The sequence below is a fragment of the Balaenoptera borealis genome, assembly GCF_965194805.1.
Source record: "Balaenoptera borealis genome assembly, chromosome: 10".
NCBI lineage: Eukaryota > Metazoa > Chordata > Mammalia > Artiodactyla > Balaenopteridae > Balaenoptera > Balaenoptera borealis.
In genome coordinates this window covers 117,360,558-117,384,233 of record NC_138874.1, presented here as the reverse complement: position 1 = coordinate 117,384,233, position 23,676 = coordinate 117,360,558, and the positions used below count along the sequence as shown (strand labels likewise).

At 59.2% G+C, this 23,676-nt stretch overlaps 1 protein-coding gene across 14 annotated transcripts in view; it reads right to left on the bottom strand.

The window, feature by feature from the left end:
• INPP5A (inositol polyphosphate-5-phosphatase A) overlaps positions 1–23,676 on the bottom strand; it is a 181,576-nt gene that overhangs the window by 39,990 nt on the left and 117,910 nt on the right. For 13 of the 14 annotated variants that reach the window (XM_082407084.1, XM_082407087.1, XM_082407080.1 and 10 more), the window contains 4 exons: positions 22,599–22,662; positions 14,390–14,493; positions 8,152–8,204; positions 6,639–6,758 (listed from right to left, as the gene is read on the bottom strand). In XM_082407084.1, coding sequence (XP_082263210.1) covers positions 6,639–6,758; positions 8,152–8,204; positions 14,390–14,493; positions 22,599–22,662 — 341 coding nt within the window. The remainder of the gene's footprint in view (positions 1–6,638; positions 6,759–8,151; positions 8,205–14,389; positions 14,494–22,598; positions 22,663–23,676) is intronic. The other variant, XM_082407081.1, reaches the window with a different exon arrangement.

Below are 23,676 nucleotides of genomic sequence, written 5' to 3'. Positions count from 1 at the left end.
ACCGGGGAAGCAAAAGACTATTTGGCTAATTAAATGGCAGAATCCATTTAGAGGTAATTTCCTTTTTAAAGGACAACAAATTTCAGATTTAATATGGGACTAAATCAACTTTAAAGAGCTCTGGGGGTTCGGAGGGAGAGAACGCTGCATCTGGTGGCCTTCCTGGAACCCGGCCCCCGCGGCCTCTTTCTGGTGATGGACGGGGTGGCCCGCGGTGACTGGTGACGTGATTTCATCAGCTTGTCTCGGATCTTGTAATTCTATCATTAAAATCCTAAACTTTATCATCTTTCCGTGCCCTGCTCCTTTTGATGTAATGGCCTGAGCCCATTAATAACATCGCCGTCCGAGGTGAGATGGAAGGGCTGTCACGGGGAAGCAGTCGCCCGAGTGCCAGACCGCGGCCCGCAGCCCTCACTTTTAATTTCAACATAGTGCCATTTGGGCCAGCAGGAAAAAAGCGTTGTTTTAAAATTAATTACCTTGTCAGTAGCTATTATGATTAAAAAGTAAGCCCACATCGATACCATGTGCCTAATTCAGAAAGAGAATTACAAGAAGGGCCATAAAAATCAATGCTTTAGGCCCTGAAAACGGAGCCTCTTTCTGTTTTGACAGGCGATTTCATGACGCAAGGAACCTTGCTGTGCCGAAGTGTCCACACCCGCTCAGGCTGCCCGTGAAGAAGGAAGGCGCCAAGGACGCCTCGCGGCTTGAAGAGCCTGATGGCAGAGGCGACAGCCCTGAAGGGGCCACAGATCGAATACCTGAGGTCACACGTTTCTACCAGGGGCGGCTCGAGCCTTGGACAGGACGCCCGGCGGCGGGGCAGACAAGGGGCCGTCGGGCCTGCCCACCAGGCTGCACTCCAGGATCCTTCCTTTGTTATTTTTAGCTACTGAACGTGGTGGAAACCGACCTCAGGTTTCGTCTCAGATCTGGGAGAGGCCGTGTGCTCAGGTCAAACAAGTTGAAATAGCGAAGCATGGACGGCAGGAGGTTCCTACGACTGGCCGCCGACTTCAGGGTCTTCGGAGTTTCCCTTAGTCTTAAAGCATCGGATTGAAGGATTTATCACACGTGCATCTAAGCCGCCTTCTACAGACCGACCTTCCTGGAAGCTATTCTCAGGACTGCACGCTTCACTCTGCCCCGCGTGCTGGCCTCAGGCTTGAGCCAGTGGGGCTGGCAGCCCCGGGGGACAGTCCCCTATTGTGACAGCTGCAGGCACGAGGGAGCCTGTGGGGAGGTGGGCTGTCCCAGACGCACCAGAGGCAGAGACAGAGGAGGAGGAAGGACACATCTGGGGGACAGAATCTGAGCCAAGTCCCAGCGACGCGTGCGCCCTGCCAGCCGGCACCACGCGCTCCTCCAGCCCGGCGTCTCCCAGGCCTGGCGCCCCAGCGACCTGGGAGGTCACCCACACCTCCTGCAGCAGCAGGCACCCTGGGGCTGGGCCGAGGGCTCGCCAGCACGGGTGACACACGAACCCTCAGCCACCTGCGTGGGGTGGAGCACAGTGGGGCCACACCCTCAAGCAGCAGAACATGCGGAGCACCGGGGCAGCCGCTGTGGCTGGTTACAAAACCCACCCTTTCCCGTAAGCTTCCAGGGACCGCGCCCCGTTCTGAAATGCCCCTCTGGTCTCAGCTGGCTGGTGGCCGGAGCTCGGCTCTTGGAATGAGGCCATGAGGCCCGGCGGGCGCTGGACTGTCCCTGAAGTCTTACGTTGAAGCCCAGCCCCTTGAGACAGTACTGGAGACGGAGCTCTAAGGAGATGATCAAGGTCAAATGGGGCCGTGAGGGTGGGCCCTGATCCGATGGGACAGGTGTCCTTGTAAGAAGAGGCACCAGGGCTTCTTCTGCCACCTGAGAACACAGCAAGAAGGCAGCCAGCGGCGTCCAGCAGGAAGGGGCCTCTCCAGAGCCGGACCACGCTGGCCCCTGACCCCAGACCTGTTGCCTCCAGAGCTGAGGGCAACGAAGTGCATCGTGGCCCCGGGCTCTCCAGTAATCTGCACGGTTGCTCCGGCTCCAGCCTGGGCCTGAGTTTCCTGTCTGGGCACGGAGATGTCCTCCAGCCCACGAGGCTGCCTCTGTCGGGGGGCCAGGTCACAGGAGGGGTTCAGGCCCCACCATCGCCGGCACTTCTCAATCAAATCGCTGCTTGTCACCCTCTGGATGTCCATGCTCCCTTTGATGACAACGGTCTCCAGGGCAGGGCTGTGGGTGGAGACCTCCTGCAGGCGTCAGGCTGAGCTTCCCGTCAGCAGTTCTCTCATTCGTTCTTTAAATAGCATCATAATATTAAATACGTCTTTTCTGCTCAGATGCCACCACAAGCCAGAGAAGCAGAGAAAACCCCTAGCCTCCTGGGGCCACTCAGTTCCCCCACGTACTCGGAAGAGAAAACAAGAGCCGGAAGCTCAGAAAGCCGAGGGAGGCTTTAAGACTTTTGATACCAAAGAACGTCGGAAACAATGCTGAATGTCAGCGGCTTTCGGGAGATGCAGACCATCCCGCGGTCCCCAGCCCGGGTGAGCACGCAGCTGGCGGGGCCACAGTCCGGCGGAGAAGGACGAGACGTCCTGAATGCTAGCGAAGCCCTGAGAACACCCCAGAGGAAGGCCAGCAAGATAGTGGACAAGCACGGATGGAGCTGCCACGAGGGACATGGAGCTGGAGTGTGGGAGTGACGAAGCCAGGATACGAGCCATAGAGGGAGGCGGCGCCCGTGCTGCCGTCCACGTGACGCTCCAGGATGTCGTGTAAGGGGCTCACGGAAGCCTGCATCCCCCAAAACAACAGAGGATGCAAACATGCAGTAAAAACATATGCAATACTGCACACATGTTAACGCACACGGGGGCCCAGGGATGTGCACGGGGTCCAGGAAAGACAGGCACTGGATCAAGACGGCGCGGGGTCGGGGGGGGCGCGGGTACGACGAGGGTTCAGGACGCAGAACACAGGGGCACCGACGGCACCCTCGTTTCACCTCTGAACAGAAGGACAAGCACGGAAAAACGTAAACCTGACACTGCCGAGTGGAGGGCGCGTGACTTTCATCGTAGCCTCCCACACCTCGCTGGATGCCTGACGCCAGGAGCACGCGGGAGCCCAGCGCTGGGGCTGAGGAGGAGCCGGGGCGGCGAGGACACTGCCTGGCGGGCCCGGGACTCCCGCCTCCGAGCTGGGCTCCAAACAGACACGGGACGGCGGCCACCCGGGCCTCCAGGCTGAGGGACGCCTGAGTGGGGAGGCGGGAGCCACAGGCACCAGAGCCCGCTCTCGGGGCCACCGGCCACGTGGGGCGTCCCGATGAGACCCGCATCCTTAGCACAGAGCCTGTCTTTGCCTGGAGACCGGCGGCTTTCCTTCTGCTGGCTGACCAGCGAGGCGAGTTCTGGGAACGGCCCTAAGAGAAACCCTGAGACGAGGGTCTTTGAGCAGCTGACAGCTGACGGATGACCGCCCGCAGAATGACAAAGGGGAGCTGTGTGGCGGCCGCATCACACCGCTGCGCCCTGGGAAACTAATTGCTCCGAATTGTCCCGGGCAGCATTATTTTTCTGGCAATCATTTTCTTTGAAAGCCCAAAATGAGCATGAAACGACTCTTTTGACCGGACATAAAAGTTAAATGTCCCAATGTTGATCAAATTAACTTCAGTGCTGTGACAATGGACTGTATTTGTGAAGAGATACTGGGGGACAAAGGGGCGCTTTATGCGAAGATTTCACAGTTGTGATGTAAAAATGTTCCTGAGGACCTGGCCCGCCGCATTGCACAGGGAGACACAAGAGCCCTGTCACTTGTGGAAAAAAATCTCACTTCACGGCCGAAAGCTTGGGAGAGGAGAGTCCAGGAAGGGCTGTGTGAGCTGCAGTCTCTGCTGCCGACTTAATGCCCCAAACGCTCCCCGAGAGCGTGACTGTGCGCCTGGAGAGGGACCACCTGTCCCCACGGTGGGTACAAAGGTGCACGTGGCCCTCACAGCCCCCCCCCAGAGCCCCGGGGAGGGTCTGAGCCACCCCTCTAGGTGGACAGGAATCCAGGCCCCATGCAGAGGCCCCAACACAGCCCACGGCAGAGTCTCCGAGCCTGATGCCCTTTGCTAATTAGAGGTTTGTCTTCTTTTAACCTTGCAGAGCGAGAGGGTTTTTTTTTTAATTTTCTTTTTTTTTTTTTTTGGCCCCGACTCGCGGCATGTGGGATCTTAGTTCCCTGACCAGGGGTCAAACCCACACCCCCTGCATTGAATGCACAGAGTCTTAACCACTGGACCGCCAGGGAAGTCCCAGAACAAGAGATTTAAAGCAAAATATTATTGCACAAAAACATCAGTTATAACTTATCATAAAAACCCAGACGAACCCACTGGCCGCCCTTTATTAACACCGGAAATCCTATTTTCCAGCGTCTCCGAGGGGAATCCTTCCCACTAGGCCCGCCACAGCAAGGGCGTCATGGGCCACAGCAAGGGCCTCATGGGCCACAGCAAGGGCGTCATGGGCCACAGCAAGGGCGTCATGGGCCACAGCAAGGGCGTCATGGGCGCGGCGCTCTGCAGGGGACACGCGTGGCGGGCGCTGCTCGTAGCGTAGACACTTCGGAAAGTTCACACACTTCAGACGAGAGTTTGACTCTCAGGGTTTGTTTTTTTTTTTTTTAAATAGGCTTTTTATTTTGGAATAATCTCCGATTCACAGAAAAACTGCAAACACAGCACCGGGTGCCTCTCGGTTTTAACCCGAGGTCCCCCCACCAGCTCGTGGGGACAGGACCTGGGCTGACGTGCCACCTTTCCCGGGCCTGACACCCTCGCTCGGATGGAAACGCGAGCCTGCGAGGCTTTACAGGGAGATTAAGCCGGGAAGGCGGGCTCCCCTCGGACCCCGCGCTGTTTCCCTGCGTCCACGCCGGCCGCAGACAATGTTCCCAGAGGTTCCCAACGCCCTGAATGGGAAACTGTTGGTGGCAGCGTCCATTCAAAGGGCCAGCATGGCATTGTCCTCGCAGTCGGCAGAGAGAATGCGGGCTGCTGGTGGCTGCCAAAAGGTTAGCACCCCGATGAAAGGGCGGCCCGTCATTCACCGCCGACAGAGCGGCCCTTTGTGCGGGCGGCCCGGCCCCGCGCGGCGGAGGTCCGGATGCGGCTGGCTGAGCGCCCCACAGAAGCCCTCCATGGGAACGCAGAGCCAGGGAAGGGCCCAAAACCCAGAGGCCGCTTTCCCGGGGGCCGCAGAGCACAGGCGGTCTGGGGCAGTGACACATCCTCGGGCCATCCGTCTGACGACCTGACCACAGCCGCCAAGCCCAGCTCATTCCCCATCCGGCCGGCTCCGGCCCCGAAGGAGGCCCCAGAGAGGGCCCGGGGATCGCAGGGCCCCAGCCGCGCCCCAGCCGAGCAGCCCCGGGGGGCCGGTCTGGCCGCTGCGAGGTGACCCCTCCCAGGAGGGCCGCTCCCAAGTCTGATGTGACCGCACGCGCCCCTGGGCCTCCTCCTGAACCAAGGCACCATGCGCGTCGGGCCGGTGCCACGAGGGCGGACAGCCCGGGGCCTCAGCACAGACTGGGCGATGCTGGCGCCTGGCTGCAGACAGGGTGAGGGCAAGCAGACCCCCGTGTCCCCCACATGGGGGCCTCGGACGGGGCAAGGGGCCTGGTCTCCGGCAGCCCGGAGGCGAACTGGCGGCCACTGTCTCGCCCCGCTGAACGGCGGCACGGGGACAGGCTCCTGGCCTTCCGGCTCCGTCCAGGGCGCGTCTCGGCCGAGCACGTGCACAGAAGGAACGGGCACAACTCGTGGTCCGGGCAGGCTGGCGAGGTCCTGGGGAATCTGAGACCCCGCCCCAAGCCCAAGCGGACCAAAGGCCCCATTTAGGGCACGGGTGCTGGTGGGAGAGGCCTCCAGCTGAGGACTCGGCCGCTGGACGTGCTCCGGCAAATCAGGGCCAAACACAGCCTGTTAATCGGGTGTGAGGGGCTCCCTTTCTTTCCCAGATGACAGCCCATCAGCGGCGACCCCGTGAAAGGTCACATGAGACCATCACAGACAGATGGAGGGCCCCAGAGGGCCCGGGGGGAGGGTCCTGAAAACCAGCTGTGATGGGGGTCGGGGCGGTCGGAGGGGGTGCTGGGAGCCTGGGCAGGTGACGGGAGGAGCTCACACACTCTGACGACCACTGAGGCTGCCTCCCCTCTGGCCAGACACCCGCAGCCAGGCCGGGAAGCTGGGGCAGAGCAGTGCGGGAGGCGGCGCTCGGCCGGGCAGGGCAGACCTGCCCAGCCAGCCGCTCCAAGGGGCCTAGAGCCGGGGCCCGGCGGGTGGGCCAGAGTCTGGGAAGACTCAGCCCCCGGCCAGCGGGACCCCAGGCCAAAGGAGACCTCCGTCTGCCGTGGCTCATCTTCCCCCCCAGACGGAAAAGAAAGTGAGGCCACCCACCGTCCAGCGCGTCTGGACGGGACAGCGGGAGCCTTGGGGCAGGGGTCGGGCTTTGTGCATTATCCCTGTCGACGTCGGCAAGTTTCGTATTTTTGGTAAATAGGAAAACGCTAACTAGGAAAAGTGGCTTGAAGAGCAAGCCGCGATCCTCCCCGGAGGTGGGCGGGGGGAGGCCCCCCTCAGCACCTACCTGTCGAGCACGTAGCCCAGGGCCTTGTGCCGGATCCCCGAGTACACAGAAGGGCTGGTCTCCCAGGCAACCAGGTTGGAAGCATCGTGGAAAAGATGGATGTTCACCAGGTCAAAGGCACTGCGGGGACAGAGACAGAAAGCTCGCAGGAGGGCTGGGGCTGCCGGGCCGCCTGCGCGGCCCCCCCCACACCACCCCACTTGGCTCCTCAGGGCAGGCGCACCCGCGCTGCCCAGGCGCGTCCTCCTCCGAGGCGGGGTCAGAGAGGACACACGAGACCTGGAGTCCCCACACAGTCAAGTCCCCACAGGGACGCGGGTGCTTGGCCCACGGAAAAGGGAGCTGTTTCTCGGAAGAAAGGGACCTACACAGGATCCCAGGAACTTTCCTCAGAACGGGGGGCGGGGGGCCGGGGGAGGGGGGAGGGGGGAGGGGGACAGGGGGGAGGGGGAGGGGACAAGGCCCCGCCCCAGGCCTCAGCTCCCTCCGCGGGCAGCTGGTGCTACAGCCCGAAGCCCCCTGTGCCGCTCAGTGTTCACCATGGGGTCCCCGTGCCACGGGGGTCACTAAGGGATTCATTTCACTCTCCAGAAGAAGCCCCAAGCTCACAGCCCTTGGAAAACCCTTGGGGAAACCCTGGCAGCCCAGTGTCGCCTGGGCTTCTGCAGGGACGTGGTGAGGCGGGTTTGGCCCGTCAGCCTCTCGTGCCCAGGGAGCCCTGGGGCATCGCTGCAGCCTGTCTGCCGCACAGCGAGGCGGGGGCCATCTGCAGAGCTGGGACCACCGGGCCCCGAATTCCAGATAAAGAGCTCGAAATCTCTCCTATGGCCTCATGAGGACCCACTGACCCCAGGCGGCCACCCCGTGCCCCTCCCATGCTGGACCGGGGTGGGGCCGTGGGACTGAGGGCAAGGGCAGAAGTGGGGGGGTCAGGTCACGAAGGCTGCGGCTGTCTCAGCTCCCCTGGCCCCAGGGAACGCCCTGACCTGCGTGGCCCCAAGGAGGGGCCCGCGTGGAAATAGCAGGGGGGCCGCGGTCACTGGCTGACGCTGGCACCTGACGGGGGTGCGGCTCCTGAGGATGGGCTGCAGCTTTGGCCTGAACAAGCGGCCAGCTAGCGGCAGGTCGGGCCTCTCCCCAGGGAGACACCCCAACCCCAGGACCTCGCAGTGCAGACCGCGGCCCTCAGTCCCCCGGGACCGACCCCAGGTGGCCGAGCGCACGTCAGGGAGGCAGGACCCGCTGCTGGATGCAGCAGCAGGGGGCCACCATGGGGAGGGGCTGCCAGGGCACCCACAGGGCGGGGAGGCGGGCGGAAGTGAGTGCTGGGACACCAGAGTCATGGGCCCGGCAACCACGCTCTGTGTCACACGGAGTCGCCAGAACAAAAAGGGTCAAAGAGTAGAGGGTCGGCTCAGGTTGGGCAGCCTTAGACGGAAGTGCCCCCCGCACCGCTTGTGTCCAGTACTAAAGGGGGAGCGTCCTGGGACGCAGGGGACCACGGTGGACGTACCAGTCCGCAAGGCACCACCTCGTCCGGATGAAGCCTTTCCTCGACCACTTGCACTGAAAAACAAACAGGTCACACTGGTCAGCAGTGAGGGGGGAGGAGGGCACGCCTGGCTCACAGGCAGTCGGGGCGCCGAGAAAAGTGGGACCACACGGGCTCCGCACTGGCCGCGGGCAGGGAGGGCACCATGAGGCATGACCACCACCATCCCCCAGACCGGAGGAGGCTGCAGGGGCTCGGCCGGCCAGGCCGCGGGGAGCCCCAGTGGACAGGAGGACGCCCTTGGCCAAGTTCAGGGGCCCCGCGCGGCGGCTCCAGCAAGACCTCCTACACGGCTAGCAGGCCTGGCGGGTGACAGGACGCGTCTGAGCCGGAAGGAAGCTGCGCGGTCTGCGTGGAGAGGCCGCCACTAGCGGGCTCGGGGCCTGTGGCGTCATGGCCGCGAGAGAGCCATGTGGGAGCCCGGGAGGCAGACGGGGGGTCAGACCACGGAAACCCCATCTTTACTTCTCCACCGACCCCGCCTCAAAGAAAAGAACTTCTGCTGGAGAAGCTGGGAGAAGCCTCGCTGAGCCGCCACCCGTCCTGCTGTCCCGCAGCTGGGGTGGCACCTGCCCCGTCCAGCGTCAGCGGCCACCTCGTCCCCTCGGGCTCACGCTGGGCGGGGAGGAGGGCGGGGCGCAGCCGGGCTGACCAGCGGCCGCTCTGTGACGAAGGACGTTCTGTGTCGGGGGCCGCGTGTGACGGTGTCATAATCAACTGCCACTTCAATGGCCACACAGCACCGGGCAGCTCACGACCTGAGCGGTTTTGGGAGTGGGGCTCCTCCCGGCACCCCTTGCAAGTCCCGGGAGGCACCGGGGACCTTCCTGAATCCCTGGTGGCAAGCTTTAGGGCGCTGGAGGGAGCGTCTGTCTTCTCCGGGACCCTCCGCCCACACCCCAGGGCAGCGCGTCAAGCGTCCCCGGAGCACAGGGGCTGGTCCTCGGGCGGGGGGCATGTGGGGCTGTGCCGTGGTGACAGGCGGGGGCAGAGGGCGGAGACCGTGTGGTCCCGGAGATGGGAACCGAGTGGCACCCAGAGACCAACGCGGCGAAAAGCACTGCCTCCTGACGGCCATGTCCAGGGAAGCAGGGGCCCAGGTCAGCCATGCGTTTCTTTACTTAGTGCAGACGGTTCAGCGGCTAAAGCGTTCTCCACCCGCCTCCCTAACCCCCGTCCCGTTTGTTTCTACTCCCCCGACAGAAAGGCCGTCACGAGGGGCTCCTCACTTTTCTGCCCCATTCGGCACCCCGTGGGCTCCTAACCCCCACCCCCTGCCCAGACTGCTCTCGCAAGGTCACCACGGCCTTGGGTTCTGGACGAGTCCTCAACCGGACTGCTGATTCACTGACCCTCTCTCTGACCACGTGTGGTTCAGAATCCAGCCCACTGTTCAGCGCAGCGCCTGCGGGACCCAGGAGCCCTCGAGGTTGAGAATCGCACCCAAGGTCACATGGCAAGTGGTCACCCGCTGGGGCAGGCCGCAGGGGAGCAAGGCCGGACGTGGGCCCGGTCAAATCCACCCGAAGGTCCGTCGCCTTCTCCCACTGCCGCAGCAGGAGTGGGAGGAGGTCGCCACGCGCACCGGCGGTCGAGGGCGCCCCGCCCCCCCTCAGCCTCTCCGGGAGAACCAGCGACTTGTCTTCCGCCTGGAGCCACATCCTCCTGCAGAGAGTGGGAAGCGGGCGCCGCCACCCTGGTGCCCTCGTGCACACTCGGAAACCAGGAGCCGCAGCACAGGGCGGCCCGACTCCTGGGCTCAGGGCGAGCCTCCAGAAGCGGGACCAGGGTCTGGGCCGGTTCCCCGGGAGCAGCCAGCCGGGCAGCCTGCAGTCAGCACACATGTCGGGAGGCTGGGGCCTCCAGCACAGAAGCTTCCGGATGCAGATGCTCGTTGCAAACGGAGGCGGGGTGCATGCGGGCGGGGCGGGGCCTCCTCTGCCTCCGCCCAGCCCAGTGCACGCTCCCAGGCTCACTGGTCATCGGCTGCCTTCTCAAGCCACCGAAGGCTCCAGGCGACGGTAGACGGGACGGCAGTGGCTGGGGTGCCCACCCCGGTTCTCAGAGAGGCTCTCACACTGGAGTGGGAACCATGTCACGCCTGGGCCGGGGCGGGGGCGGCAGGGGGGGACTGCCACATCGTTCACCTGACAATATTAAGTCTCTGCTCAGATGCCCTGTTAATAGGATTCCTTTACCAGCAGATGGATGGCGAATACAGGCGGTTTCATCTACTAAAAGACGGCATAAATCACGGTGAGAAAAGGGAGGCTGCAGGAAGGTTATCACCACCCAGCCTCCCCGTGAAAGGCCCGCTTCAGAGCATTAGTGAAATTAATTCATCTTTCATAAGAGCTTGGAGCGGTCCCTGTGATGTATGGTAACAACCAATTTCTCACTACAGGCAAGAGGAAAAAAATGCCTCGGCCCCAACTGACTACACAGACCTGCTTTTTTTTTTTTTTTTTTTTTTTTAATTTTTATTTTTTAAATATATTTATTTATTTTTGGCTGCGTTGGGTCTTCGTTGCTGCGCGCAGGCTTTTCTCTGGTTTCCGTGTCTTTGTTGCGGTGCGCGGGCTTCTCATTGCAGTGGCTTCTCTTGTTGCAGAGCACGGGCTCTAGGCGTGCAAGCTTCAGTAGTTGTGCAGTGCGCAGGCTTTAGTTGTGTGGCATGCAGGCTTAGTTGTTCCGTGGCATGTGGGATCTTCCCGGATCAGGGCTCGAACCCGTGTCCTGTGCAGTGGCAGGCGGATTCTTAACCACTGTGCCACCAGGGAAGCCCCAGACTTTTTAAAAATGGTCTCACGTTGTCTGGAATGCTTCCCCCAGAGGCAGCATGTGGAAATCGCGTCGAGCCAAGAGCGCCCACAAGCCACCAGGGAAAGTTCTGTCGGTTTTATATGCAGTGGGCTGTAATTATTTGGAATTGCATCATGCCTCCATCACGGTAATTACGTTTAGATTACCCTTAAGTGACGGTAATAAAAGAAAGAGAAATCAGTCTTAAACTAATTCCCTCCCCCAAAACGTGTTCCAATAAAGCTAAAGGCCTGGCCTGCAGGCCCAGCAGGAGGGGAGCTGCCACAGTGCAGCCTCCTGGGCACCGCGGCCCTGCCCGGCAGCCTGCTGGCCTGACACACGCCGGGCAGAGGCTTCTAGTAGGACACGTGAGCCCGTCAACGGTCCTGGAGTTCCTTACACCTGAGAAATTCCACGCAGTTGACAGAAACATCAGAAGCATTTGTATTCTTCTCAATAAGATTTTCCTTCTGTTAATTTATCGAGATGAGAGGAAAATGAACAAGCCCTGAAAACTCATACGTCGTCAGACCCAGCGGACCGCACACTCAGGCAATTCCGCGGAGCAGAACGGGGCCCCCAGGAAAGCCAGCACCCCGGGGCAGGGGTCACCTTGTCCCAGCAACACGCCGCTCTAGTCGAGACATCGGGACACTCCCCCCTCTGCCTGCGGATGACAGTGAGGCCGCCTGGAGTTGGGTCTGAGGAGGGCTCAGCACCCCCAGCCGGCACCGGCCAGCACCTCGGAGGGCACAGCGCACGGGGTGCGCAGGGAGGTGGGAACCACAGCTGAGGTTCCCACACCTGCCCCCCCCACCCCACCCACAGGTCAACCTCAGCCCAAGCTGCACAGCCGCCTGGGCCCTGGAGGGAAGAGAGATGCAGGGAGACCCCCAGACATGCCATGGTCTGGGGAGGGAGTCCACGCAGGGCAGAGCCTGAGGGCCGGGGGGGCAGGGAGCCCCTCAGAAGGAGACCGCGGTCCAGGGAGGGATGGAGGCCAGAGCCGCAGGTCCAGGGGGGCAGCGGGCAAGCCGGGCACGCAGAGGCTCCCGCCCAGGTGCCGGACACCTTCTCCAGAGGAAGCAGTGGGGCCCCCTCTGCCCACCCAGGAGGACACGGTGACTCTGTCACACAGTCTGTGTCACACAGAAGCCTCCTCTTCGGCAGCGTCACAGCTCCTGGACGACAGACGCTGGGAGCCCCCGGTGAGCCCAGCTCCGAGGGCACAGGTGAAGGGAGAGGACCCCGCATTCTGGAGTCATCGGCAAGTGACGAGAGGATGAGGGGCGGCTGTGGGCTGAGCGAGCGCCTGGGGTGACGGGGGCCGCGCGCTGGGCGTCCACCTCGAGCCAGGTCGCCCAGGTGCGCCCCAGTCCTTGGCGGGGGCCGCGGAGCGGGAAGTCCATCCCAGGCACCAGGCGTCCCCGGGTGGGCAGCGGCCTGGGGGAGCAGCGCCTCGAGGGCACGGGCGGGTCCGGGAAGAGCAGAGGCCCGCCTGCCATCCCTGCCACTGCCAGTCACGGGCCAGGGGCTCGCCTTGGCACCGGCCGCGGCTCAGGACTTCAGTGGCAGTTAGAGGGGAGAGCTGCAAAGACACTCCACTGCTCAGAGGGCTGCCCCAAATGCTCCCCGCCCAGCCCCACGCAGGCCCGGGCCCCCACTGCCCGCCAGCCAGCCGGCCCCTGCGCTGATCTGGGCGAGGCTGGCTCCGTGGCCGTCCCAGCGGCCCTGCCTTCCCTGCCAGGTGCGTGGACCCTGGACATCAGCAGGGGCGTCAGGGGTCCCTCCTGCAGAGAAGCGGCTGCAATGCCAGAGCCTCGTCCTTGGACCGTTCAGGGCTGTGCCCAGCGGGCCTCTGTAAGCTGGCTCTCCTGCTTTTAAGGTGCCCGCGTGGGGGAAGAGGCCGAGACCCTATCCGTGGTGCTGCAGGCCCCGCCCCCGGCCCCCCGCAGCCTGCACCGTTTTCACCGGGGTCCCTGGCTGCTCTCAGGCCCGGGCCAGTGCTGGCGCCTGTGCTGCCTGCAGGGGAGCGAGGGTGAGTCTGGACCGGGATGGGCCAGGAGACCGGCACTGACGGCCTCTGACGCCGACTTCTCAGCCCTCGCCCTGATCCGGGGAACCTTGGGCCGGCCTCCTGCTGGACACGTCCACTGGCCAACGTCCCGGGAGGACTGCGGGACTCATGGGCTCGGCCGCACTCATGGGAGGCTGAGAACGAAAGCTTCCGGAGCTTTCCAGCCACACCCTCCTCCAACCTTGGAGGCAGAGCAGAGGGGAGCAGTGCCGAGGGCCAGGGGCAGCGGCGGGCGGGGCGGGAGGCGGGCCCCTGACACCGCGTCCTTGGCCGGGGACGCGGCCCATCCTTCAAGGCGGCGGCTACCTTTCCTCGGGTCATAAAGCGAGTTAATAAAGTTGCGGCTTTGCTGAAATCAGCTCCCAGTGCCGCAGGAGGGGCGGCTCCGCAGAGCCACGGCGGGCAATCCTCGGCCAAGCAGACCTGCTCCGTGGGGGTTCGGGGGCCGTGTGGAAACGCAGCTGTGAGGAGGGGCCGCCCGGCTCTCAGTCTCACCCCCGAATGCTTCAGTCACGGGTCACTTCCTACTGCGAGTCAGCAGGCCCCGAAAGGGAAGGTGATCCAGTCTAGATCAACACGTGGACCACACAGGTCACGAGACTCCAAAAACGCTGGTCACGACAGTACTCACTAAAGATACCAGAATCCAAAATTATGTGTGCAGCGGAGCGGCAACATAAAAATAACAAAACTACACAAAAATGCACCGAAACCCAGAGGAAACACATCCACGCTTTCTGATTGTGTCTGAGCAGAGGGTGAGAAGTAATCCTGCACCTCCCTCCGCTGAAGCGCACAGGGTGGGGACACCCGGCTCCGAGCCCGCGGCTGCGCCTCTCTGGCCACACCCAAGGCTTTCCCCGGGGGAGAGCCGGGGGCTCACTCAGCGGCCTGGGGATGGGGAGAGCCCCCCGAGGGCCACTGTCCCAGCACGCCCGAGCTCTTTGGTGGGGTTGCATCACTGGCCAGATCGACCTGCTCACACTGAGGTTTGCTGGGAGGCCCCTGGCACACCCCAGGCCCCAAACGAACAGATTATTGTGTTTCTACCTCTCTGGGGGAAGGTTCCTTTGCCTGGAAACGATGATGATTGGAAAATTTACCTGCCGACGTAACGATAAACACCACGGACTCTCCCAGCCCTCATCTAAGACCACCCAGATGAACCCACGTGGGTTTTAGAACCTCCCAGAAGGACAGAATACTGGAGCATGACGGCAGCCGGGGATCCCCACTGTGAAGTATGAAGATTTCACGTCCTAAAGTCCACCTGAAAGTAAACGCACTAGTACGAGTGTGGCCGGCGGGGCCCCGACGTACCTCGGGGAAGTAGTCCTGCGGGAACTTCTCTTTTTCCAGCATGGGCGTGCTCTCCAGCGTGTCTGAGTAGATCTCCTTACCAGTGACTTTTGTATACTTCTTGGCTAGGAAAGAGCAGAAGAAGAACCCGGGGGTGACTTCAGCTCTTCGCGCCCTCCCCCCAGCTCAGGGCCACGCGGGGTCCCGCGCCCCGCCCGGGCAGTGCTGTGGGGCCGAGGGAGGCCCCAGGAGGCAGACCCCGCGAGGGCCACGACCCCGGCAGGGCAGCTGCTCCCGGAGACGCCGTGGCGCATGCATCCCCATCCCTGGACCTGGAATCCGACACTGGGCTTCACTGCCACCTCCGAGCTCCCAGCCTGCAGATTCACAGGGGCTAATCGGCATCCTCTGAGCAAACTGCAACTGTACTTAAAAGGGCCGTGGAGCTACCGTCCACTCACACTTAGGATGAATTTATTTAATAACATCGATTTCCTCCTTGCATCCAGCCAACATCCCTCATAACCAGGGAAGGGAAGTCCTTACGTGAGACAGCGGAAAGGAAAGATGGCCGGGCACTCTGGGCCAGCGCTCCCTGGCCACCCGCCCCGCCCAGTGTCCCGCGGGCTCTCCCCGCATCTGGCTGACGCCCCGCACACAGGGCCTGCTCTGGTCCTTTTACACCCAGACCTGGGATCGTTCCTTTTCAGAGACCACCGTGGGGTTTAATGCACAAATGTGTCTATTCCTCAAACTCTTACTTGTCTGGTGGGTGGGAAGGCTGTCAGCCTCCCCAGGAGATGCCGGCAGAGAGCCCAGGCAGCGGGGGGGCCTGCCGAGACCGCCACGGGGAGACCCCAGCCCAGGCGGTCGCCGGACTGCCCCCACCGGCTGCCGGAGCATCACCTGTCCCCTGCTCCCGGGCCAGGACACTGGGGTGAGGGTCCTGGGGCGTGAGGAGATCCCTGGTGTTTGGGACGAAGGACGAGCCGTCCCGTCAGAGTGTCTGTGGAGGCCCTGCTCCGCGTCCCACGGGCAGCCCCGCCTGCAGTCTCTGGGCCGCCTGCCCCCACGGGCCCACTGACAGCACGTGGCGTGGACCCCTCCCCCCGGGCGGCGCTGCGCTGTACCCACTGCCCCTCTGACCTGGCTCCCAAACCACGGAGACGAGCCTCAGATGACAGGGGCATCTGGCTCTGAGGCTACCCTCCCACCCCCGGGGTTGCCCATCGGGGGAAACGCAGGCGAACCCACGAGCCAGGAGGCTGGTGCCTGGGAAGGTGGGCACAGGCCGGTGTAAACAAACAAGGCACGAAGCCACGACCCACTCGCAACACCCACCTGCGGTGGGAAATGACGCAGAAGTGTGTTAATCACAGGAGGCACTTACTGTAACCACCCATCCATCTCCGTGGAAGGACAGCGTTTATCAAACCTCACCCCGCACAGCCGGCATCAGGGTGGCGGGGGGCGGGGGGGAGTGCTGTCTGCGACACACCTGCCGTCGCTGGCACGTCGTGTCCAGCTCCCCTTCACGAGGGCGGACGGGCCACCCCGGCCCCGGAGCGGAGCAGCTGACCACTCCTGCTGACGGCAGGCCTGTCCTGCACAGACCGCCCGGGGCGCCAGGCTCTCAGGCGGCTGCAGCCTGCGGTGTGGACCCACCCGCCTCGCCCCTCCCTCCACCCCGCCCGGGCCTCGAACTCCCCTCCTGGGCCCTCCCGGCACCAGTGGGCACCAGGACGTCCACTGAGTGCCGCGGGGCCCGGCCAGAAGCTGAGGACGCAGACATGGGACGCAGACGCGACCCGGAGAGTGGGCCTGGGCGTGAGGCAGGGAGACGGACGTGGATTAGGACACGGGACGTGGATACTCCCCGAGTGTGGCCGCCTGGAGGCCAGAGCCGGGTCTTGCTGACGAGCCTGAGGCAGTGGGAAGGAGGAGGGAGGCCGCTCAGACCCGGGAGCGCGGCGGCCGAGTGTGGAGGGCGGGAGGGTGCCACGTGGGGGGCGGGCGGGGGAGCCCCGGAGCAGGGCGGCGCTGAGCCTGATGGAGGAGCGGGGGTGGCCCTGGGCCCCCGCGAGGCCTCTGCGGAGGGTGAGGGCCGGGCGGAGGTCCAGCCCCTGGCAGTGGCCGGCCTCTGCCGGGTCCTAGGGACGCCCCTCCTCCCGACATCCGGGCTCGTCCCTGGGAGGCGCCGAGCTGCTGCTGGGGCCATGCGGGCCCACCGTCCGGGCGCCCTGCAGGGGGTTACTTATCCCTCCTTCCTACGCCCCTTTGCTAACCGCCACGGCCCGAGTATCTCCTGGACCTGAGAATAAAGAAAGTTCTTTCTAAAGGTCTGTTCAGGATGGGGATCCTCGTAGCAAAGGCTGAATCACCAAAACAGCCCACTGCGGGCATCGGTTCATGAGCTGCAGAGGGGTGGACGCCCCCCCAAACGGACATCCTCAGGACGGATGGATGTCCACAGGGCAGACGCGCCAACCGTCGGTGAGCCAGGCGGGCACAGGTGCAGGAGCAGCCCTGAGGCATGGGCAGCCCCCTGAGGGCTCTCAGAAGTGAGGACAGGGCAGGGGCTGCAGCAGCAGGCAGTTCTGCTGAGATGAAACCCCAGTTCCCTTGAGGAAAGAGGAGACTGGGGAGGGGTGGGGGGGAGGAGGCCTCTTTCTTAAAAATGAGACTGTATTTTTAGAGCAGTTTGGGGATTACAAAAACTGAGCTGCAAGTGGAGAGCTCCCACCCTCCCCCCGAACAGCTTCCCAACATCTCGTGTTGGTGGGCTCGCACGCGCTAGGGGTCCTGACAAACGCAGGTCATGTATCCACCGCTGCAGTGGCACGCAGAGCACCTCCACGGCCCTAACCCCCCGTGCTCCCCCTGTCCATCCCTCCCTCCCCCAGCGCCTGTCAACCAGCCATGCTTTCACTGTCTCCCTCGTTTCCTCAGTCGCTGACCACATACTGCAGGCGGCCTCCTCCAGTGGGCTGCCTTTCGTCAGGAACACACATTTTAGGTTCCTCCTAAAAGGTTCCTCCATGAGTTTTTGTATCTTGATAGCTCATTCTGTTTTACTGCTGAATAATATTCCATTGTCTCTGGACCACAGCTTGTTTATTTGTTCATCTATGAAGGACAGATTCTGGTTACTTCCAGTTTTTGCTAATTACGAATAAAGTTGCTATAAACATTGCTGTAAAGGTTTTTGTGCGGACATTAGTTTTCAACTCATTTGGGTAAATGCCAAGGGATGTGTAAGAGTATGTCTAGCTTTGCAAGAAATTGCCAACCTGTCTTCCAAAGTGGCTGGACCATTCTGCATTCCCACCCGCAATGAGTGAGAGTTCCTGTTGCTCCACGTCCTTGCTAGCACGGTGTTGTCAAGTTTTCAGATTTTAGCCATTCTCATAGGTGTGTAGTGGTTTTAATTTTTTTAATTTGCATTTCCCTGGTGACATATGATGTTGAATATCTTTTCATCATATGTCTGCTATTTGTATATCTTCCTGGGTGAGAAGTCTGTTTAAATCTTTAGCTCACTTTTAAATTGGGTTGCTTTCTTATTGTTGAGTCTTAAGAGCTCTTTGTATATGTTGGATAACAGTCCTTTATCACACGTGTCTTTTGCAATATTTTCTCCCATCTCTGGCTTGTCTTCTCATTCTCTTAAAAGTGTCTTTTGCAGAATGCAAGTTTTTCACTTTAGTAAAGTCCAACTTAAAATTATTTCTTTCATGGATCATGCTTTTGGTGTTGCATCTAAAAAGTCATCACTGAACCCAAGGTTCACCTACATTTTCTCCTATGTTATCGTCTAGGAGTTTTATAGTTTCACATTTTACATTTAGGTCTATGATCCATTTTAAGTTTTTGTGAAGGTGTAAGGTCTGTGACTAGATTCCTTTTTGTGTGTGTGGATGTCCAGCAGGTTCCAGCACCATTTGTTGAGAAGAGTATCTTTGCTCTGTTTTGTTACCTTTGCTCATGTGTCAAAGATCAGTTGACTGTATTTGTGTGGGTCCATTTCTGGGCTCTCTCTTCTGTTCCATTGATCTGTCTCTTCTTTTACCAGCACCACACTGTCTTTTTTTTTTTTTTTTTTTAGAATTTTTTTTTTTAAGGCATTGCTTACTTTGTTTATTTATTTATTTTTGGCTGTGTTGGGTCTTCGTTTCTCTGCGAGGGCTTTCTGTAGTTGTGGCAAGCGGGGGCCACTCTTCATCGCGGTGCGCGGGCCTCTCACCATCGCGGCTCCTCCCGTTGCGGGGCACAGGCTCCAGACGCGCAGGCTCAGTAATTGTGGCTCACGGGCCCAGTTGCTCCGCGGCATGTGGGATCTTCCCAGACCAGGGCTCGAACCTGTGTCCCCTGCATTGGCAGGCAGACTCTCAACCACTGCGCCACCAGGGAAGCCCCACCACACTGTCTTGATTACTGCAACTTTATAGAAAGTCTTGAAGTTGAGTAGTGTCAGTCCTCCGACTTTGTTCTTCTTCAATATTGTGTTGGCTATTCTGGGTCTTTTGCCTCTCCACATAAACTTTAGAATCAGTTTGTCAATATCCACAAAATAACTTGCTGGGATTTTGAATGAGCTTGTGTTGAATCTATGGATCAAGTTGGGAAGAACTTGACAATACTGAGTCTTCCTATCCATGAACATGAACTATCTCTCCACTTATTTGGGTCTTTTTTGATTCCTTCAACCAGATTCTGTAGTTTTCCTCATGTAGATATTATACATATCTTGTCAGATTTATTCCTAAGTACTTCTTTTTGTATGTGTGCTAAGGTAAATGATATTGTGTTTTTAATTTCAAATTCTACCTGTTCAATGCTGGTATTGAGAAAAGCCACTGACTTATGCTTATTAACCTCATATCCTGCAACCTTGCTTATTGGTACCAGTTTTTGTTGCTACTGTTGTTGTTGTTGGTTCCTTGGGATTTTCTATGTAAACATGTCACCTAAGAATTAAGACAGCCCCTTCCCATGAATAAGCCTTTAATATCCTTTTTTTTTTTTCATCTTATTGTATTAGCCAAGATTTCCAGTATGATGTTGAAGAGAAATGGTGAGAGTGGACACCCCCTCCTTGTTACTGACCTTAGGGTAAAAGTATCTAGTTTCTCACCATTAATTTTGATGTTAGTGTAGAATCCCTGTAGATGTTCTTTACTGAGTTGAGGAAGATCTCCTCTATTCCTAGTTTGCTGAGAGTTTTTATTACAAATGGGTGTTGGATTTTATCAAATGCTTTTTCTACATCTATTGATATAATCATGTGATTTTCTTCTTTAGCCTATTGATGTGATGGATTACATTAATTGATTTTTTGGATGTTGAATCAGGCTTGCATACCTGGGATAAATCTGAATTGGTCATAGTGTATAATTTTTCTTATACATTGTTAGTTTTGAGTTGCTAATATTATATTGAGGAATTTGCATTTTCTGTCCATGAGAGATACTGGCCTACAGTTTTCCTTTTTTGTAATACCTTTATCTAGTTTTGTTATTAGGGTAATGCTGGCCTCATAGAATGAATTAGGAAGTTTTCCCTCTGCCTTTATTTTCTGGGCGAGATTGTAGAGAATTGGTAAAATTTCTTCCTTAAATGTTTGGTGGAATTCACCAGGGAAACCATCTGGGCCTGATGCTTTTAGAAGGTTATTAATTATTGACTGAATTCCTTTTAATAGACAAAGGCCCATGCATACTATCTAGTCCTCCTTGAATGAGTTTTGGTGGATCGTATCTTTCAAAGAAGTGGGTCATCTAAGTTATCAAATCTATAGGCATAGACTTGTTCACAATATACCTTTATCATCCTTTTAATGTCCATAGGATCAGTACTGATGACCCCTTTCTCATTTCTAATACTAGTAATTTGTGTCTTCTTTTTTTCTTGGTTAGCCTGGCTAAAGGTTTACCAAGTTTTTCATCTTTTCAAAGAACCAGCTTTTGGTTTCATTGATTTTCTCTACTGAGTGTCTGTTTTCAATTTCATTGATGTATGCTCCAATTTTATTATTTCTTTTCTTCTGCTTATTTTGGATTTAATTTGTTCTTCTTCTTGTTTTCTCAGGTTGCACAGGAAGGCTAGAGGAGGCTGCAGTCGTCTATCTTCCTCCCCCCATTGGTTAGGCCCTGATCAGACCCCAGTGGGCTGGGCTCAGGGTTTCCCTGAGGGCAGGCCTTTAAGAAGAACAGAGTTGTCTGGGCATATTTCACAATAGCTCCTTTCCCCTCCCCTGACAGAAATGGGGATTTTTCTTTGATCTGCGGCGTGAGGACCCGGTTAGCTTCCAGGAGGTAAAGCCCGCAACAGCGTAGGCCCTGAGCCTGGGTGCGCTTCCCCCGCCAGCTGCCCGCGCTCGGCCTCTCTTAGTGTCCCGACCGTGTGGTGCTCTCTGCTCAGTGGGCTCTGACTCTCTGGGCCCGTCTGTCTGTCTCCCTGGTTTGGGGGGCAGCAGTTTGCCCTGTGACTTTGCTCCTCTGAGGAACCTAAGAAGAATCATCTATTTTCAGCTTGTTTGGATTGTCTCTCGTGAGGATTGAGTGACAGCTTCCAAGCTCATCACATGCTGGACCAGAAACTGGAGTCCCTTTCATCCCTTTTCATCTCAAGTTTCTAAGTAGGAACATATTTGTTAAAATTCTGGCTGTTTCTTTTCAAAAGTTGATTCAAACTTCACAAACCTGGATTGCTTTTGCTGTAGTTCAATTCCAGGCAGAAGTGCGAGCCTCAAAGAGCCGGGGCTGCGGAGAGGGGGCCGGCAGCCCACGCCTGCCCGACACCCTGGCCTCGCCCGCGCCGTGGATCGGTCGGCAGCAACACCTGCCACGCCGCGCCCAGTGGTGTTTTCAGACTCGACACAGCCTCCCGCCAGGTTCGCCTGCTCAGGGCATGGCCGCTGCCCGTTTTATCATGGTTCTTGTCACTGACAACGTGGAGGTTTTGCTAGAGTCAAACGTACATCGAAGGTACAGCTGTAAATAAACTGCGGGCTAGCCAGGTACTTTAGGACGAGTTTGATTTAGTAATAAAGTATGTCTGCAAATGGTTTCTTGGAAAAAGGAAAAGTTCAACAGACGTGGCACCTGTGGAGCTTGAGGTGCAGGTTTACTAGAAGCGCAACCTGTTCTGTTTCAGCTTCGTCTGGAGCCGCTGTGTCTGCACGGCCCCTCTGCTCACAGCCCTGCGGCCCGAGGACAGGACACTCGACGTCCAGCGGCTGCTAGGGTCGTGGGAAGAGCAGCCCTGGCCCCGGCTCCCGCCAGGGCTGCTGGGCCGCTCCAAGCTCCTCGGCAGGAAAGGCAGACGCTGCGTCTCAAGCGCAGAGAAAGCTCAGGCTACGGGGCCGGGGAACGATCACCTGCTGGCTGGGACCCTGCTCTCAACGCTGATGGAATCACTGCTTCCCAACTTGGTGAGTGTGATCCGCCTCCCGAGTGAGTGGTGATCATGAATCTGAACAAACCGACATAATCAGCCGCTCCCACAGTTATCACACCTGGGGAGGCATCTCAGATTAATGTGATCCGGCTCAACAGCCCAAGTGGAGCTCAGACGGCTTTACGTGTAACATGAAGAGACAACCCTGCGTGGATGAGAAACGCACACCGAATGGCGCGGGGACGGCAGCTCCTCAGATCAGGGGACAGACTCACGCCCGCGTGTCATGAGCACCTTGGGTGACTCTTCTCAGCACAGACACACCGTGTTGACCCATTAAACACGGGGCTACGTTTTCTGCTCTGCCACAAACATATGCTCTCGCCCATTTTTTTCTGAAATATGCTATCCTCCGGTTGTGTTTTTCATTTTTTTTACTTTCTCACGTTCGGCAGGAACGCAGATACAAAACACTCCCCTCTCCTCTTAACTGTATTATAGGAAAGCTAGAGTCACCTGGCAGAGCCGTGAGGGGTGGCAGAGATGCGGTAACGGGCTGGGACGGCCGCAGGCGGGGCGGGACGGGACGGGGAGGGGGAAGCCGCCCAGCACAGGCCGGCCACCTCGGCCTCAGAGAAGCCAGAGAGCAGGTGTCCTCACGACTCCCTGCTTAGTGACTGCACAAACCCCTCGATCAAACCCAGACCATGTGGTGCTCTCGCAGGAACACTGGGTGGGAGGGACCAGGAGAAGCCAGACTAGCGGGCAGGGGGTCGGGGGTCCACCAAGACGGAGAATCCCAGAAGACAGCAGAGCACTCATGGAGTCTTACCTTTAAAGTCAAACTGGGAGATGTTTTTTAAGGATTCGTGAAGAAAGTAAAAGCTTCCTAGTGCCTGTAGAGCAAACAGAGAAATGGAGTGAGGCCAGCACGGGAGCGTTTCTAAAGCAGTCCTGAGCGGTGACTAAGAAGCTCTGCGGGTGAGAAAAAGAGCTCAGCTCACTGCAGCCCAATCGCAGCCCCCAAACTCAACAGTCAGCCGCAGACACTTTCCGACCCAGGACACCAGGAGCGCCGGCCGCTAGCCAACCCCGAGGGGGCATCTCCCCTGTGGGCGCACCCGCCCCCCCCCCACCTCCCGTCTGCTGCAGGGTCCAGCAGTCCAGCGGGCGAGGGTCGGGGCAGAGTGGATGGCTGCTGAGTGCAGGACACGGCTCCGTTCCGGGCGGCACAGCCTCGCCGCGGTGCCCCCTGCCCCTCGGCAGGCCAGCCGCCCGCTGCCCGGTCCAATCCCTCCCCGCTCACCGGCTCGTCCTTCAGGACTGAGCTGCAACCTCAGAGCCTCCGGAGCCACCGGCCCAGCCCATCCACGATCAACAGCGCAAGCAGTCACGGAGCGCCCGCTGGGCGCCAGGAGCTGTTCTGGGCGATGAGGCCGGTCCTGCTCGCCCCGCTCAGGGAAAGGCCACAGTGCAGCGACCGGGCTGGGGTGGGGATGGGGCATCTGGCGCCAAAAGTCACTTGTTTACCTGGGATTCAGACTTAACTGCGTGTGTATGTGCGTGTGTAGTTACACATCTTTTTCGTGTGTATCCATGCATGTGACGGGGACTCAGGCACGCGGTCAGTGCCGACAGGCTCCCCACGGCGCAGGCACAAAATAAACGGAGCGCACGTGCTGCTTGCCTGACTCACCCATCAGGTCTCTGCCCCGAATCCTCTCCGAGAGGAGCTGGGCACCTTGGCGCACACACCCGAGGACCAGCCTCCGCTCTCTGTTCTGACTGCGGACAGTCAAGGCCCCTCCAAGAAGAGGGACGTGGGCAGCACTGGGCCCTGGAAAGCTGCAGGACCACACCCATGAGCGAACGGATATCTTCCCGTTTGCTTGGGTAAAGAAAGCACTCAG